The sequence below is a fragment of the Scyliorhinus torazame genome, chromosome 13 (assembly GCF_047496885.1).
Source record: "Scyliorhinus torazame isolate Kashiwa2021f chromosome 13, sScyTor2.1, whole genome shotgun sequence".
NCBI lineage: Eukaryota > Metazoa > Chordata > Chondrichthyes > Carcharhiniformes > Scyliorhinidae > Scyliorhinus > Scyliorhinus torazame.
In genome coordinates this window covers 192093055-192109328 of record NC_092719.1, presented here as the reverse complement: position 1 = coordinate 192109328, position 16274 = coordinate 192093055, and the positions used below count along the sequence as shown (strand labels likewise).

Sequence of the window (16274 nt, the reverse complement as noted above, 5' to 3'; positions counted from 1 at the left end):
CGTAGCATCACTGGAGCATGGAGAATCTGGCTTCCAGCCTGTTTATCGGATGCAAATGGTTTCAAATGACCCCAGCTGCGTGTTTCTCAGCGGCGGGAGATGCATGCCGTTCGCTGACGGTGGGATTCTCTGTTCCCGCCGCTGTGAATGGAAATTTCCATTGAAGACACCCCACACCGCTGGGAAAGCTGCAGGGGTCTGCTGCCAGCAGGACCAGAGTATCCCACCACCAGCGATCAGCCGGATAATTCTGGCCGTTTAGACTGGTTGTCAATATTCCACGGTGGAATATCAGCTGAATCTGTTATCTGTCTTTTGACTGACATAGAATTCTAAAAGTACAACTTGGTTGTGGAATTGATTAATATACTTCATATACAAGGTGAGCAATTAGAACATTTCCATTCTTTGAACTTGTAGAATTTATTTAGACCCAAATTAATTTTCATATCCAGTAGTTAAAAGCAGTGTGTCTGAACTAGTTTGGTTCAAGAAAATGTCTTCATTTTAGATCCAAACTGAGAACACCTGTTATCATCACTAACAGAAAGGAGGTATTGAGGGAATCATAGAATTTACAGTGCAGAAGAAGGCCATGTGGCCCATCGGGTCTGCACCAGCCCTTGGAAAGTACACCGCACTTAAGCCCAGGCTTCCACCCTATCCCCGTAACCCCAGTAACTCGAGCTAACTAAGGGACAACTTAGCCTGGCCAATCCACCTAACCTGCACATCTTTGGAATGTGGAAGGAAACCGGAGCACCCGGAGGAATGAAAGTTTGTTCTTATAAATCAATGAGATTCAAAGGCATTTATTGACTTTCAAAGGAATTAAGCACACAATGATAATTATTAATACTAATGACACCAGGACTTCACAAGACATTGGGGAATTCACACACTACAGTTCTTGAACTTGATGGATTAATGACTAATTGGGCCTTGTTGAATGATTAATCAGGCCTCGCTGAATTCTGAAAAATCTGTTCTCACACTTTATACCTTTTTTTCTCTACTGCGGATTCATATGTTATCAAATAATTACTTCATCCCATTATTCACGTAATGAAGTTCAATTTTAGCAAGGCTTCCCGTGTACCTTATTATGGCTTTACCTTGAGTTGTCAATCAAGTGATTCAACTGATATGTTTGCAGAGACCCAATATTTTAATTATCCATATTCCTGATAAATGTTTGTCAAGGAGTTGGCCATCCTGGCACAATTTCTCCAATGGAGAACACCATTAACCTGTCAACTATTTCACAGCTGCACTTCCATGGCAGTTAATGCAATTATCCAGCAAAGAAAATCTGTTTTTACCTCTGCTGAGAAATTATCAGCCAAGTGTCCCTGTTTTTGTGTTTAATTTTACTGGAAACTTATCTGAAATCCAACCTATCAATACGTATTCACTCAGCAAGCAAAAGCCAGAAATTAATATTTAAAAATCAGTTTTAACCTATTTCTAAAAGCCCTAAGGGGTGCTGTATGTTTGAGAAGGTTGGGCAGTCAGAGCAAAATGGCCTCTACAAGTCCAGTGACAGTCGTCCTTGTTGATAGATTACTCAGCTCAGTAGAGAGATGAGGAAACAATCTCCTCATGAGACTTTTGCAGCTGAGCAGGGGTTGGTTTTTGTGAAGGCTCTGCTGTCCTGATGATGAATTGGTAGGGGGAGAAAGGAACTGAGGTTTTAAGCTTGCACTTGAGTCTTTTAGACATCCTCGCTCGAAGGTTTTATTTTTTATTTCAATATTGAGCTAAAACTGTTTCCCGGACTTCAGATGCGATAGTGAGCTACTAACTAGCTTAATTGATGAGTTCAAAACATTCAATTATTTGTTTCCCGACCTTCACATCATAGTGTTAGTGCCAACAGGAATTCTGCTTAAAATGTCCACAGTTTGCAATGCCCAAGCGATTATTGGCATTCAAATTGATGTCTATCTAAATTAAGGGATTCTGAGTGTAAAAATAATGACAATTGAAGTGACCCCATTGAAGTATTGCAAAATGTTTTGACTCTCTGGTATGTCAATTACTCCAAGGTCTAACAGGATGCTGCCAAAAAGACATCCTGCCTACTACACAAATTAATATTGTGGTCTATGAATTTTAGTGCCGTTGTGATGCCAGGTATGTAGGTCGTACGTCCCAACACCTGGTGATTTGTATAAAACAGCATGTCCCTTTGGCTGTTCGCAACAGGCACAGTACTGATCGTACCCAACCGGTACTTGTAGAACTCAGGACAAAGTGTCCAATGTTAGATGTGATTCCGCCATTGGATAACACTTGATTATGCTAAGAATTACATTAACTACCAAGTTAAGATATCAGTCAGTCTCTCAGTTTGGCCTACCTCTTGCCCGGCCTGAGTCGGAAGGTTGGGCGAGACAGGTACAGAAGAAATTTGGCATAGGTACGTGGGCACAGAGCGGCATTCTGGGACCGATTTCCCACTCCGAGGAGGTTACAGCCCAATGACTTCTGACGGTTATTCTTTGACTATTGATGCAGTATCTTTTCAAAGAATTTACAGTGCAGAAGGAGGCCATTCAGCCCATCGGGTCTGCACTGGCTCTTGGAAAGAGCACCCCACTTAAGCCTCCACCCCATCCCCATAACCCCACCTAACCTTTTTGGACACTAAGGGCAATTTAGCATGGCCAATCCACCTAACCTGTACATCTTTGGACTGTGGGAGGAAACCGGAGCACCCGGAGGAAACCCACGCACACACGGGGAGGATGTGCAGACTCCGCACAGACAGTGACCCAAGTCGGAATCGAACCTGGGACCCTGGAGCTGTGAAGCAATTGTGCTATCCACTGTGCTGCCGTGATGCCCTGAACATCCATCTGAATATACAGTGGAATCACAGTTTAATGATTCAAGCAAAGAGTCACCTCCAACAATACAGCTTCCCTTCCCCACCACCCAGTGCTGAAGCGTCTGCCAAGGACTTGGGACTTTCAAAGAATAACCGTCAGAAGGCTGTAACCTCCTTGGAGTGGGAATCGGTGCCAGATTTCCGCTCTGCGCCCACTTACTACGCCAAATTTCTTCTGTGCCTGTCTCACACAGCTATCTCTGGGGCTCAGTGTCACAATCCAGCAGAGTTGGATTGAAGGAGGACACGCCCCCTTTTTACAGCACTAGATGCCATAAAGCAGGTAAATTTAAAGATCCGATTGAAATTGACGGGCCAGGGCAAAGGTAAATGTGTATGGTAAGTGACTAGGATTTGGGGGTGGGGGAAGTGGGGAAGTTCAGACATCGGGAGATGGGTGGGTCAGGTCAGGTTGAGCATCGGGGGTCAGGTTGAGCATCGGGGGACAGGTCTCATTGGAGGGGAAGCGGGTCGGACATCGGGGGTGGTGGGTTGGGTCGGGGGTTGGAAGGGTGGGAGCCTCCAGTTGCGGGTCAGGGATGAGATTTGGGCCTGTGAGGTGGGGGGGGGGGGGGCTAGAGTCCTGGATAATCCCAGGGAGATCCTGGGATGGGTGGGATGGGCATGGTTAGCCGGGGTAGGCCCCATTGGGGTTCAGGGGTGTGGGGGGAGTCCCATTTGAGTGGTCAATCTGGGATTTTACAATACTTACCCAGAATTTGAAGAGGTTTTAATCTTATGTTTTCTGAGTAATTCGTGGTGTAACACATCTGGAACCATACGAAGTTTGCATCTTAAATCAAATATTTGGATGATTCACAGCGTTATTGTGCAGAGAAAGTATGCACTTCTAGGCAATTGCCATGCAAATGCTCACTTGTGATGATTAGAGAGGGGTCCCCCAGCGCATCTTTTAGGTGCACTGTAATCTGATGCTAGGGAGCCTGGAAGTTATGGACCATTTATCCATCTTGTTACTGATTGTGGAATAATTTTGTGCACAAGGGGGCAAGTTGCAACATTTTCAGTTATAAGTGGCATGAGAGAGGACTTGACCCATTTAACTATCACTCCTTCTGTCCTGTCACTGCCTGGCCACCTCTTAAATGATTCTTTGGCTTGTAGAGAATGTGGAATCTGGGTACACAATGCATACACAATGACACTAGGTATTTAGATGGTAAATTGAGAGGTGGAAGATTTAAGATTACCTCTGTGCATTTAAGTGCAGGTAAATCTCTTGTTGGCCTGCTTCTGGATCTCGGTTATCAGGTTGTACCGGCTTTCATGCTCGGGGCAAATTGTGTTGACACTAGCATGCTTGTTGTAAGCTGTGGGAATTGTATTTTTTTTAATTGACGAACTTGTAGGCTCTGCTTCAATAGCTGATGGAATCTCTTCAGCATTCGGTATGAGGACATTGGCCTGGAATTTGCTGGGAACGGCAAACAAATGCCTTTGAGCATTCTCCTCGTGTGCAGTTATGGTTTTACAGATTTGTCAGTGATCATTTCTGGCATCTGATCCCATGGACCACCAGCGACAGGGGATCTGCAGCGTCTGTGAACAAATCAAGGAGCAGGGAGACGCTACAAACTATCAGATTGAAAATTTCTCTGAGCAACATGGACGGTGAAGCAAGAAGTGGAAAAAAAATACAGGAAATCGAAGTAACATTGAAACTATTATCAAGGACGTGAAATAAAGTTTCTGATATACACATGGAATTTAGAGACAGTCATAAAAAAGAAAAGTAGTAAAGTCTAAAAAAGAGTTATTCAAAATCTGCAACATTAATTGTCTTCTAAGCTGATGTGATTCCATCCTTGTATATTAATTTTCAGTGCTAAAGTGGTTATTCAACAGTAATCATCCCTTAATCATCAGTTAAGAACTCACGACTTGTATGTTCAGGAGTAACTAACTTTGTCATCTGATTTTAATGCGAGAATAATGGGCAATTAGCCTCAGTTGATGCCATGATAGTGATGTTTGTACAGATTCATTGACAAAGACTGCAACAGCTCAGCTGGTGGAGGGGCAGGATATCACTGACAGTAATTTGGACATTGCACATGTGTAAGCACTGGATGTTGCTGTCAATTTAACAGCCTCGCAGTTAATAATACATCAAAATCTGGCCAATTTTTCTGCATCTTTCAATTTTTCCATAATCAGAAATTTGCAGCCTGTTATTACCTTTCATTGACAAGTGAAAACAACTTATCGTAATTTTTTTTCATCCTTACCCTTCATACACTTGAATATAATGATCTGGTCATTGATTAAGCATTTCCATTCTACTGGTTGGGAACTAATTTTTGCTTTTATGTCTGTAATCTCAGTTCATGAACATTGTAGGATCACTACAGTGCAAAAGGAGGCCATTCGACCCGTCGGGTCTGCACCAACCCATTGAAAGAGCACCCTACCTAGGCCACACCCCCACCCTATCCATGTCCATCACTTAACTTTTATTTTGGACACTAAGGGGCAATTTAACATGGCCAATCCCCTAACCTGCACGTCATGTGGGAGAAAACCAGAGCACACGGAGGGAACCCACGCAGAAACGGGGAGAAAGTGCAAACTCCACACACACAATCTCCCAAGTCCGGAATCAAACCCAGATCCCAGGCCCGGTGAATTAATGAATTAAGCCTGGACCTATAATGGGATTCCCAAAACTGCCTATGCTTCTGCAACTGCAACCATGTTCTTGTAAGAGTTCAGCATCACTTTCTTGTTTTTGTATTTTATTAATTTTTGGCCGTATATGCTGGTATTGCCAGCTGTTAACGACTGTTACAGTCAAAATCTCCCTGCTCTATTGCTTGGTTCATATTTTCCTGGTTGTAAACAACATTGTCTAACTTCTTGTCCATTTTCTGGCTTTGGTCCATCTACAAACTTACTCAATCCTCACAAATTTACCATGTGTTTTTTTAAAACTTTTTTTCCTGTGACCCACTTTTACCAACCAGCTGATCTTCGGGACCCATGCCGGCTGACCCTCACTTACCTTTAAGGCGACAGGTGACTCTGCTTGGTCCTCACAATCTCGGTTGCTTTGTCATTCAATGTTACATTTCTACTAAGGACTTTAGCTGATGATTTAAGTTCTCACTGCATCCTTTGCAAAAAAAAATCCAGAGATTTGTCCTCTAACTCCCCATGCTTAGTCTTCAAATGACATTGAAGTTTTGAAGGTTTTAAATTTTCATTTACCAGCACTTCCCTGCATTTAACACATATGGGCTTTGCATCCTGATATGTATTGGCACAATTAACAAAGCCATATCTCAGAAAAATCATCTTTATACTGCTTTGTTCCCGATTTCCATTTCTTTTTAATAGGTTGCTCACCAGAGGCCTTGAAGCTCTGTATACAGCTCACACTAGCACTGCTTTGCCCCACCATGGACTCTCCTGAGCAGCTGTCTCCAACAGATTCAGTTGTGAGATCCTGGCCTGTTTGTGCCTCTGGCCCTCTCTTCCTTATAACAAAACGACCTGATCCTTCTTCAGTTCTTCAAAGTGCTGTTGACCTGCTTGCTCGCAGCTGGAAAATGGAGGAATCTCTCCTCTGTGATTTTGCGCCAAAAGCACGGACGTGAAGGACGCGTGACCTGCTCGCTGTCGCCACTTCTGGCGGGAAGACAGTATTGTTCAAATTTAAAACCCGGTTGCAGCCAGCATTCTCAACTGAAAAGCTGGTCGAGGCCTTTGGGCGCTTCTCCTGTAATCGGGAATGCTGCAACCCTCCTGACCCCCACCTGCGGGTCGCAACCCATAATTTGAAAAACCTTGTCCCTGAAGTTGGTGTCCTTGGCATGTTTTGATATTTTCCTCTGATTACCTTGGTCCAAATCATTTGTGTATGTATATATAACGAATGAGCATTCCAATACGGACCCCTTCAAACACCGCTCACCACGTTTCCCAGTCAATTTTGTGTCTCGTCAATTTTGTCTCAGCAAAGAATTGCAGACTAATTAAAAGCAACAAACATTTCCAAAAAAAAAAATTCTGAACATCATGACCGGAGTATCATTCAGTAGGTTTGAAGCGCTTATGGAACTGGATGTTCCAATGTTATTATTAGCAATTGACATCAGAAAATGTGTGAAAATAATTGTGTACATATTTCTCAATAAAGAATATATTTACAGGAGAAACTTTTATTCGGATATACATGCTCAGTGTAAATTGATAAACAAGTAATATTTGACCACCAACACACTTGCATCCAGATCCCAACTGACTATGAATTTTCTGATCAGGAGTAATTGAGTAACAGTGAAATGAGGTAGTTGCTTCAAAGACTAGTAATTAGTTAACACAAACAAAGTATCTAATACCCGACCTAAATGAACTGCAAATTTGTATCACTTTTCTACAGTCAGGAGAGGACTATTGGATTACCAAGTTCCAAGCAAACTCTTCTCTGGTGGAAATGGTGGTTCACTTGCGCCAGACTATATAAAAGTTTGCATGAGTTTCAAAAATTAACTGCACATTTCTGGTGTGTAATTGTTTGTTTCTTTAAGCTACAATTTAATGATTTCCTGCAGGTTTTACTTCAGGAGTTAATTCAATTGTAACTGAAATGCTTTATTGGACTCTTGTGTAGAATAAACACTTCAATATTACTCATGCCTTTTGAATGCTTTGATTTTATGGTTACACGTATTTATTTTCTTCCTTTGGCACTGCTGTCTCCTGGTTGAAAGAGGGGAGGGGGAGGGGAACCAGAAAAATATTCTTGTCTTTTTGAATCAGAAAATAGCAACAATAATCATTCTCCCTGACATTGTGCTTACTGATATCCCCATTGTGTCATCTATTTGTGAGTTAATGGGTATACATTGAACTGTAGTGAAAACAATACCTTATATTTTATATATTTATAGAATAATGGATTGATGGTCAGGTGATGAATTACAGACTCCGTTTTGAGTTCTGACATCAGCAAGTGGCCACATAATGTACTAATCCAGAATATAAAAAGTACATATAGGATGCTTCACAGATGTGGAAACAGTTGACAATGAGCAGGCTTATATTGAACATGCTCAGTCATAATGGGTACTGATATGTACATGTAAATTTAGAGAAACTAGTAAATGTGATAGAGAATGCAAATTGGAATATGACTTCCTCCCCCACCCCCTAAAAATAAAGTTTAAAAATGCCTCGGCTCTGATGCACAATACGTTTCAATTTGTTTTTTTACAATTCCCAATAGGAACTAAATGTCCGTCAGCTGACATTATCCACAGACAAGGGCAAGTATGGCATTCTGCTAAGAGCAGAACCAGATCACATGGTGCTCGGAAAACGTCTGAAGGGCGCATTCAAATCTGTTACAACCGCCATCAAGGGGCTCCAGAATGTACAGTTGGAGGAGTTCCAAAAGACAGGTGAGTATTAGGAAACCTCTTCTTATTTGCAGTGGAATGAACAGTTATTTATTTTTCAAAATATTCGCAGCATAATTGGACTTGGAGTTGAGGCGCAAGGCTGAATGTTATCTCTGTCAAATCGCATGCGGTCAGGTAATGAAATGAAAAATATAAATAAACCCCTAGCATCTTGGAGCAATAGAAAGCTACAACATTGTTTCCAGACTCCAGCCCTTCATATTTTAAAATATAATCAGCAAAGGACCACCTGTTTCCTATAATATCTACCCATAATAAACATCTTTATAATTGCTTACAACTGCAATTATTCTTGAACTGGTAGTGCAGCACCATTTGCTTCATTTCATTGAAGGAGGGAAATGGTTTGAAATTTAATAATTTTAACTTTTTTTCAATTCAGCAAAGATTTGAATCAACTGGGGGGAGATTACAATGTGAAGTTTTGTATTTTTGTAAATTAAATAAATTGCATTAATATAGCACTTTCACGGCCTCAGGGTGTTTTAGAACCAATGGAATACTTTTGAATTGTGGTCACTGTTGTAGGATAGAAATTTTGAAAAATATTCTTGATTGTACTTATGCCACCAATGAAAAATAACTGTTTTAGCGAACCACTTATAAGATTTGGGGAAATGCTGCACATTGGAAGATTTGATCCTCGTAAAATTACATTTTTTTAGCCTCCGCTGCATTTGGGAGAATTTGCATTGCCGCCACCTTTTAGTTAAAAAATCCGAAAAAGAAAAGATCCATAGATCTGCACAATCAATGTTTTTGTTAATTTTACATGATATAAGCAAACTTTTGAAAATAGATTTTGTTTAGATATTGCAAATGTCTATTTGTTCCATTTGATTTGACATTGGACTTTAGTTTAGTTGGATTTTCTTCACACCCAAACTATTCCTACAGTGGTATTTTTTCACAATTTCAATGCCCAGCAGCCGGGTCAGTTATTCCCAAATGCATCATTTACTGGTGCAGGAGAAAAGAAGTTGATCATACTAATTGTTTCCTTGTGGAAATCAATACATGGAGAAAGTGATAAAGAATAGAAATATTTGCTTGAAATAATTTTAATTCCTGTCACAAATCATTTGAGATATTGGTGAGACCCTACATATTCAGCATTCTGTCAACAGGCACTATAATTGTCGAAGGACATGAACTCCATGAGGAAGACTTGCGACTTCTATATACATTTGATCCAAGTGCAGGAACAAGTGCTCAGTATGAAGCCCATTCTGATGCTCAAGTAAGTGTTCTTTAGTTAAATGCACAGGGGAATAACATGCAATTGGAGAAGGAAAATATTAGCAGTTTTTAATTAGTCATACAGTAAAACTACAATGTATTAGTGACATTGTACTAATGTAGAAGTGTTAAAAAGCAATGGAGAAAACTGTTTTGCTTGGCTTAGCTTTCCACTTGTTTTTGAAATTAATGCTCGTGCACAATAACCTCGTGGATTCCAAATGTATTTGTTTGTGCGCAACTTGCTCAGTCATTTCAGAGTCATTCTCACTATTGTGGCTCTGGAGTTGCATATATGTCACACCAGGAAAGGATAACGGATTTCCTTCCCTGAAAGTCGCTGGTGATAGATTATAACAACCGTCCGATAGCTCCGTGGTCACCATTACTGGGACGAGCTCGCTCTTCTGATTTGTTTAAATATCAGTACCAACCCTATTTTTCAAGAAATTGTATTTTTGCATAATTAATATGAGTGGAAATATAACTGGTTCTCCAGAATTTTGAGCAGTTTTGTCACTTTATTTGTTTTAATTCTGCTCTCTTACCTTTTTAGGTTTTATCATGAAATCCAATTCTATGATTTATTTAATTAATTGAATTTAAATTTCTCAGCTGCTATAATGGGATTTGAACTGTTGTCTCCAGGCCTCTTAATTATTCGTCTAGTAGCATAACCACAACGTCAACGTGCCTGATTATAAGACATAGGAATAGAATTAGGCCATTCGGCCCATCGAGTCTGCTCCACCATTCAATCATGGCTGATATTTTCTCATCCCCATTCTCCTGCCTTCTCCCCATAACCCCTGATCCCCTGATTGATCACGAACCTATCTACCTCTGTCTTAAAGACACTCAGTGCCTTGGCCTCCACAGCCTTCTGTGGCAATGAGTTCCACAGATTCTCCACCCTCAGGTTGAAGAAATTCCTCTTTATCTCTGTTTTAAGGGATTGTCACATCAGTCTGAGACTGCTCTCAGGTTCTAGTTTCTCCTACTAGTGGAAACAACCTCCATGTTCCTTTTATCTAGGCCTCCCAGTATTCCGTAAGTTTCAATGAGATCTTTCTGAACTCCATCGAGTACAGACCAGAGTCCTCGACCGCTCTTCATATTACAAGTCATTCTTGTGAATCTCCTCGGGACCCTCTCCAAGGCCAGCACATCTTTCCTTAGATGCAGGGCCCAAAACGGAAGATCAGCGAATACTGATCTCAGGCCAGAAAAGTGGCGTTGAAGTCACTGGCTTTCTCCGCCGTATAGTCCAGGACTTCAGAAACAAACTACAAGGAGCAGATCGCAGGACATATCACTGGCAGGGTGGCCTCTGATTCGCCTACCCCACCAACAGCTTAAGTTAGTTGAGGATAAGGGTGCCATTTTTAATGGTCACCCCAGTGCAGAGAGAGCAAAGGAGTTCACCCTGACAGCCCTTTGGCACTGATCACTGGCACTCACCTGAGCTCTCCTGGGAGGTCTGTTCAACAGGTGCATGTCTTGGGAGACGAATAACTCTTGCCGTCATGGATGGATTTTCTGACAGGTCAGAGGGGAATGATTCAGGCAGAGGGGCTGATAATTATGTTAATATATTCAAATGATTCTCCCGTTTTTGATCATTGGAAAACTTACCCAGTCACTGGTGTGGAAAGGGGAAAATTGCGTCACCCATTTACGCCGATGTAAAACACGACTTTGCAGTCCTCACAATATTTTGCAAGAGCCCCTCCCGATGTGATCAGGAGCAAAAAATTCAAACCAAAGTATGACTTGATGTTTCACTTTTTTTCTTTGTCCATTTTCTCACCTTCACTTCCTCTCTTTGCGCCTCCCTTCCTGTGCCCACTATTGCAAATTATGCTAATAACTATCTAGGCCCCGCATAATGGTATTCCTTCATTTAATTGTTTGTCCGCCTCTCTGATGCCCTTTAAGAAGAGAGGACCCTCCTTAAAAACAACTACTTTGTCCAAGCTTTAAGCCTTCTACTGCCAAATATCTATCCCTCAACCAACATAGCTTCAAAAAAGTGAGCCCAATTCCATGCAACCTTGTGTGAAATTGGCTGCTGCACTTACTACATTGGAACAGTGATTGCAATTCAGATGGGCTGAAGTCTCGCTGCTGCTATGCCGGTCCCGCCGGCATGAATTGAACCAGGTCCCTTACCTGCGGGACCTGCCGCGCGAAAAGGCTCCGGGGTCCTGAGGAAGGCGCGGGGCGACCTGGCCCCGGGGGTGCCCCCACAGTGGCCTGGCCCGCGATCGGGGCCCACCGATCTGCGGGCGGGCCTGTGCCGTGGGGGAACTCATTTACTACGCGTCGGCCATGTAGGCCTCCGCGATGGCCGACGTGTAGGTGACCACCCCCCCCCCCCCCCCCCCCCCCCGCTCATGCGCGGGGATGACGCCAAAGGCCTTCCACGCCAGCCGGCGGGGCGCCAGCCACTCCGGGGCGGGCCTAGCCCCTAAAGTTGCGGAAGAATCCGCACCTTCGGGGCGGCCCGACGCTGGAGTGGTTCACGCCACTCCATCCCGCCGCGACCCCCTGCCCGCCGGGTAGGGGAGAATCCCGCCCATGCTTATAAACTGTAATTTCTTTCTTTCTTCAAAACACTTTTCTTGATTATGCCTCTTGTGAAGTACCTTCAGACTGTTTGTTTTTCAGTGAGGGTACGATGTAAAAGAAAATTATTGTTGTTAAAGATGCTGAATGTTGTTGGGGCATAGTTCATAGGATCAGAGTTTAAGGGGGAAAAAAGGAGTCCAAACGTCCTAATGCATCTGTGTTTGGTCTTTGCAAGAACAATCCAGTTTGTCTCACTGCCCTGCTTTTTCCTCATATTCCTGCGGTTTTTAATGCAAGTACTTATTCAATTTACTTTTAAAACCACTATTGAATCTGAATCCACTATCCATTCAAGCAGTGCATTACAAATACTTGTTGTATAAAAATATTTTCCCTGATGTTGCCTGTGGTGCTTTTGCCAATCATTTTATATCTGTGCCCTCAGGTTATTGTCCCATCAGTCAATGGAAACAGTTTTTCTTTATTTACTCTGTCTAAACCCTTCGTGATTTTAAATATCTCAATCAAATATAATCTTCGCCTTCTCTTTAAGGAGATTCCCAGCATCTCCAATCTATGGCACTATTCAAAAGAAATTCTCCCAGTATCCTGGCTAATATCCGTCCCTTAACCAATTGATCTTTTGAAATTATCCTGACTCTGATACTTGATATTCAGCGATACAAATGAAATGAATGAAATGAAAATCGCTTATTGTCACAAGTAGGCTTCAAATGAAGTTACTGTGAAAAGCCCCTAGTCGCCACATTCCGGCACCTGTTCGGGGAGGCTGGTACGGGTATTGAAACCGCGCTGCTGGCCTTGTTCTGCTTTACAAGCCAGCTATTTAGCCCACTGTGCTAAGCCAGCCCCTGTATTATTCATTACATAATAAAAACACAATGTGCTGGAAATACACAGCAGGTCTGGTGGCATCTGTAAAGAATCAGTTAACGTTTCAACTCAATGGGCGGGATTTACCAACCAACCCGCTGCTTGCTTTTCTGTGGTGGAGGCGGCCACAGCGGGATTTAACGACCCCGCCGTTGTCAACGGGAATTCCCGGTGGTTGCGCTCCTCCTCGCCGGGAAACCCATGAGCCGGCGTGGGACCAGAATATCCAGCCGGCATGAACAGTGGGTATATTGCGCTCAATGACTTTTCTGCTTTTCATCCACCTCCTAGAGACCTTTTTGCTTCTTTGTTTGAACCATTATAACTCCCTTTTGTTTTCCACCATTACCCTTCTGACATTTAATTTCTCCTGCTTTCCCCTTATCATAGACCACCTGATTCATTCTCCTCCTCTTCTAACCCAACTCCCCTGCCTCTGTAATTACTTAAACTTATTGACATCTCTTAACTTCTTTCAGTTCCCATGAAAGATAATTGACTTGAAATGTTAACTCTTTTCCGTCTCCACTGGTGCTGCAAATGTGCTGAATATTTCCAGCATTTTCTGTTTTAGTCACATTTTCAGCGTTTGTGGTATTTTGTTCTTTACATGTTGATTTTGATAGTTATAGAGTCCCTATTTATTGAAGTTTGGAATTATGTATAGGCTTTGTTACCTGACTAAAATATTTTGCTTTTAGGCGTTGGTTCTTTTAGATGTTACACCTGACCAGTCAATGGAGGATGAAGGCGTTGCACGAGAGGTTATAAATCGTATCCAAAAACTTCGAAAAAAGGCAAGTTCGTTCTTGTCTCCCCCTTCTTCCTCCCTGATGTGTTTTAGAAAATATAGATTCTTTGCTGCAGTGCAATGCCACGAGCACAAGGGGCGGGATTCTCCCCCCACCTCCCCACCCCACCCGGTGGGAGAATCGCGCCCCGACCCCCGCACGCGATTCTCCCACACACCCCCACCCCGAAACCAGCGCCGCGCGAACCGCGCCGGGCCGCTCAGAGAATCAGCGCAAACGGTGAGCGGCGATTCTCTGGCCCAGATGGGCCGAGCAGCCGGCGGAAAAAAATTGACAGTCCCGCCGGCGCCGTTCTAACCTGCCCTCGGGTTGGCGGGACCTGGGGCTTCAAGGGCCGGGAGCGGCCTGTGGGGGGAGGGGGGAGGGTGGGGGGGGGGGGGGGGGGGGGGAGGCCCTCTGGAGTGGCCTGGTACACGATCGGGACCCACTGATCGGCGGGCTGGCCTCTCTGTCGGCGGGCCTCCTTTCTTCCGCCGGCAAGCCTGGATCCATGCGCCATTTTTGTGCGGGGCGGCCTGGGGGAGGACAGCCACCGCGCATGCGCCAGTTGGTGCCGGCCCAGCTGCACATGCGCGGGACCCAAGGCGTTGCGTCTTTTACACGGCGCCGGGTCTCTGACGCCACACCGAGGCCCCGCCCCTGTAAATCACGCAACGCCCTTGCTAGCCCCACGGAGGGAAGAGAATAGGGGTCTGGGAACGGGCGCTGACGCCGGAGTAAAACACTACGGTTTTTACTCCGGCATCGGCACTTAGACTCCCATTGGGAGAATCCCGCCCATGGTACCTGCCAGAATCTCACCCAGCTGACTATTCATCCCACCTGAGCCAAGACAGTTAATGTTGGCAGATCATTGGATTGTGGGAGCACCACACTACAACTGAGTCTAATCCTGTGCCCGCCTACAAACTTGGATTTATGGATAGCCAAACCCGGGCTGACTTTTTTCTCCCATTCCCAAACTCCGCTTAATCTAGAGCCGCTGAAACCAATTTTAATTTTCAGTTACTGCCTGTAGAGCTCAGCATGGAGTTTTGAAATGGAAACTTGCCTGTTTGGCTTAAAAGGTTGTCAACTTAATTAGATGATTCATGGGGTGAACTTCAAAGTTGAATTCTTAACCCATATCGCTAGTAAACTATTTTCTGTCATTAGACAATTGCAGACACAGCGTTGTACCGATTTACTAAATTTCAACAGTGGTGTACATAATACCTACAAACAATGATATTCACATGTGTCATTCTGTTAAGTAAGTAGCAGGGTCACTGCCTGATATCCCAGAGATTGTGTCATTCCCCCACAACTGACAATATAATTCTTCACCGCAGAGGGCTGTGTTGCTTAGTTGGTCAAAATATTCAAGACCGAGATTGATTGATTGTTGGCGAATGAAGAAATCAGGGATATGGGGATAGGGTGGGAGCATGGAGTTCATATAGGAATTCAACCATGATTGAATGACAGAACAGACTCCAGGGCCCCGTTCATAATTCTTCGGTTTTTATGACAAAATACAAAAAATGGTTGTTAATCTCCTGACAGCCAGTTGGTGAAGGCGGAAACCAGAAGTCAATCTTTACTCAGTTTTAGATTTATTTACAAAATGAAACATTACAAATATAGAACTCCTAACTCCACAATCAACATCAGTGTCAATAAGTGGCTCTTCTTACATGCTCAAGTAATCGTCTATTGAATGCCCTTTACCTGTATATTCTCAACCTGAATTTATACAATTGGCAATGGTAAGTAATTCCACACTTTGTACACGTTAAAGAATACAAGAGTCTGCAGTGAGGTTGAAATAAATAATTTATCACAGAAACAACCTCACTCTTTCATAACCAACTCCAGACAGTTAACGGATATATTTTTTTATATTTTCAGTATTTTAGCCATTTTTCCCCAAAGTAAATTATATTTAATTGGTGTATGCTGACTTATGTTTCTTAATAGTTCATCAGCTAGATTACAAAGTGAACAGATTAACATTCTTGATGTGCAGCTTAAAAGACACTCGAGTGTTGGGGTATTTTCTAGCTTTATTTAAATAAGGTTTAGCTTGTTGTTTTTACAGCCTTTTGTTAAGACTGAAAACTGGAGAAGTTATTAGCCTGCCAGAAACGACTTGTATTCAGTGGTTGTTTTCTGTCAGCGCACTTTTATTTCTTCCTGCAGGGCAGAAAATGATTGGTGTCTAAGCTGATTAAAGTGACTTCCATTTGCTCACATTTGTCAAAATTTGGGCAAGGTGGCACATTCTGTGAAAACCCCAGGTGGTCCAATCATTACAAAGGCAGTTTTTTTCTTTAAAGTGGATTATACAATCTTGCTGCATATTGAATACAATAATTATATGGAGTTGATCACTTAGATCCTATTTGGAAGGTTTTGGCAGCTCTACTTTTGAAGCCCACT

At 43.0% G+C, this 16274-nt stretch overlaps 1 protein-coding gene across 2 annotated transcripts in view; it reads left to right on the top strand.

Annotated features, from left to right (window-relative positions):
- The window catches only part of iars1 (isoleucyl-tRNA synthetase 1), a 330949-nt gene that overhangs the window by 276902 nt on the left and 37773 nt on the right, over positions 1–16274 (top strand). For both annotated transcript variants that reach the window (XM_072472632.1, XM_072472633.1), the window contains exons 26-28: positions 8142–8316; positions 9465–9577; positions 13743–13838. In XM_072472632.1, coding sequence (XP_072328733.1) covers positions 8142–8316; positions 9465–9577; positions 13743–13838 — 384 coding nt within the window. The remainder of the gene's footprint in view (positions 1–8141; positions 8317–9464; positions 9578–13742; positions 13839–16274) is intronic.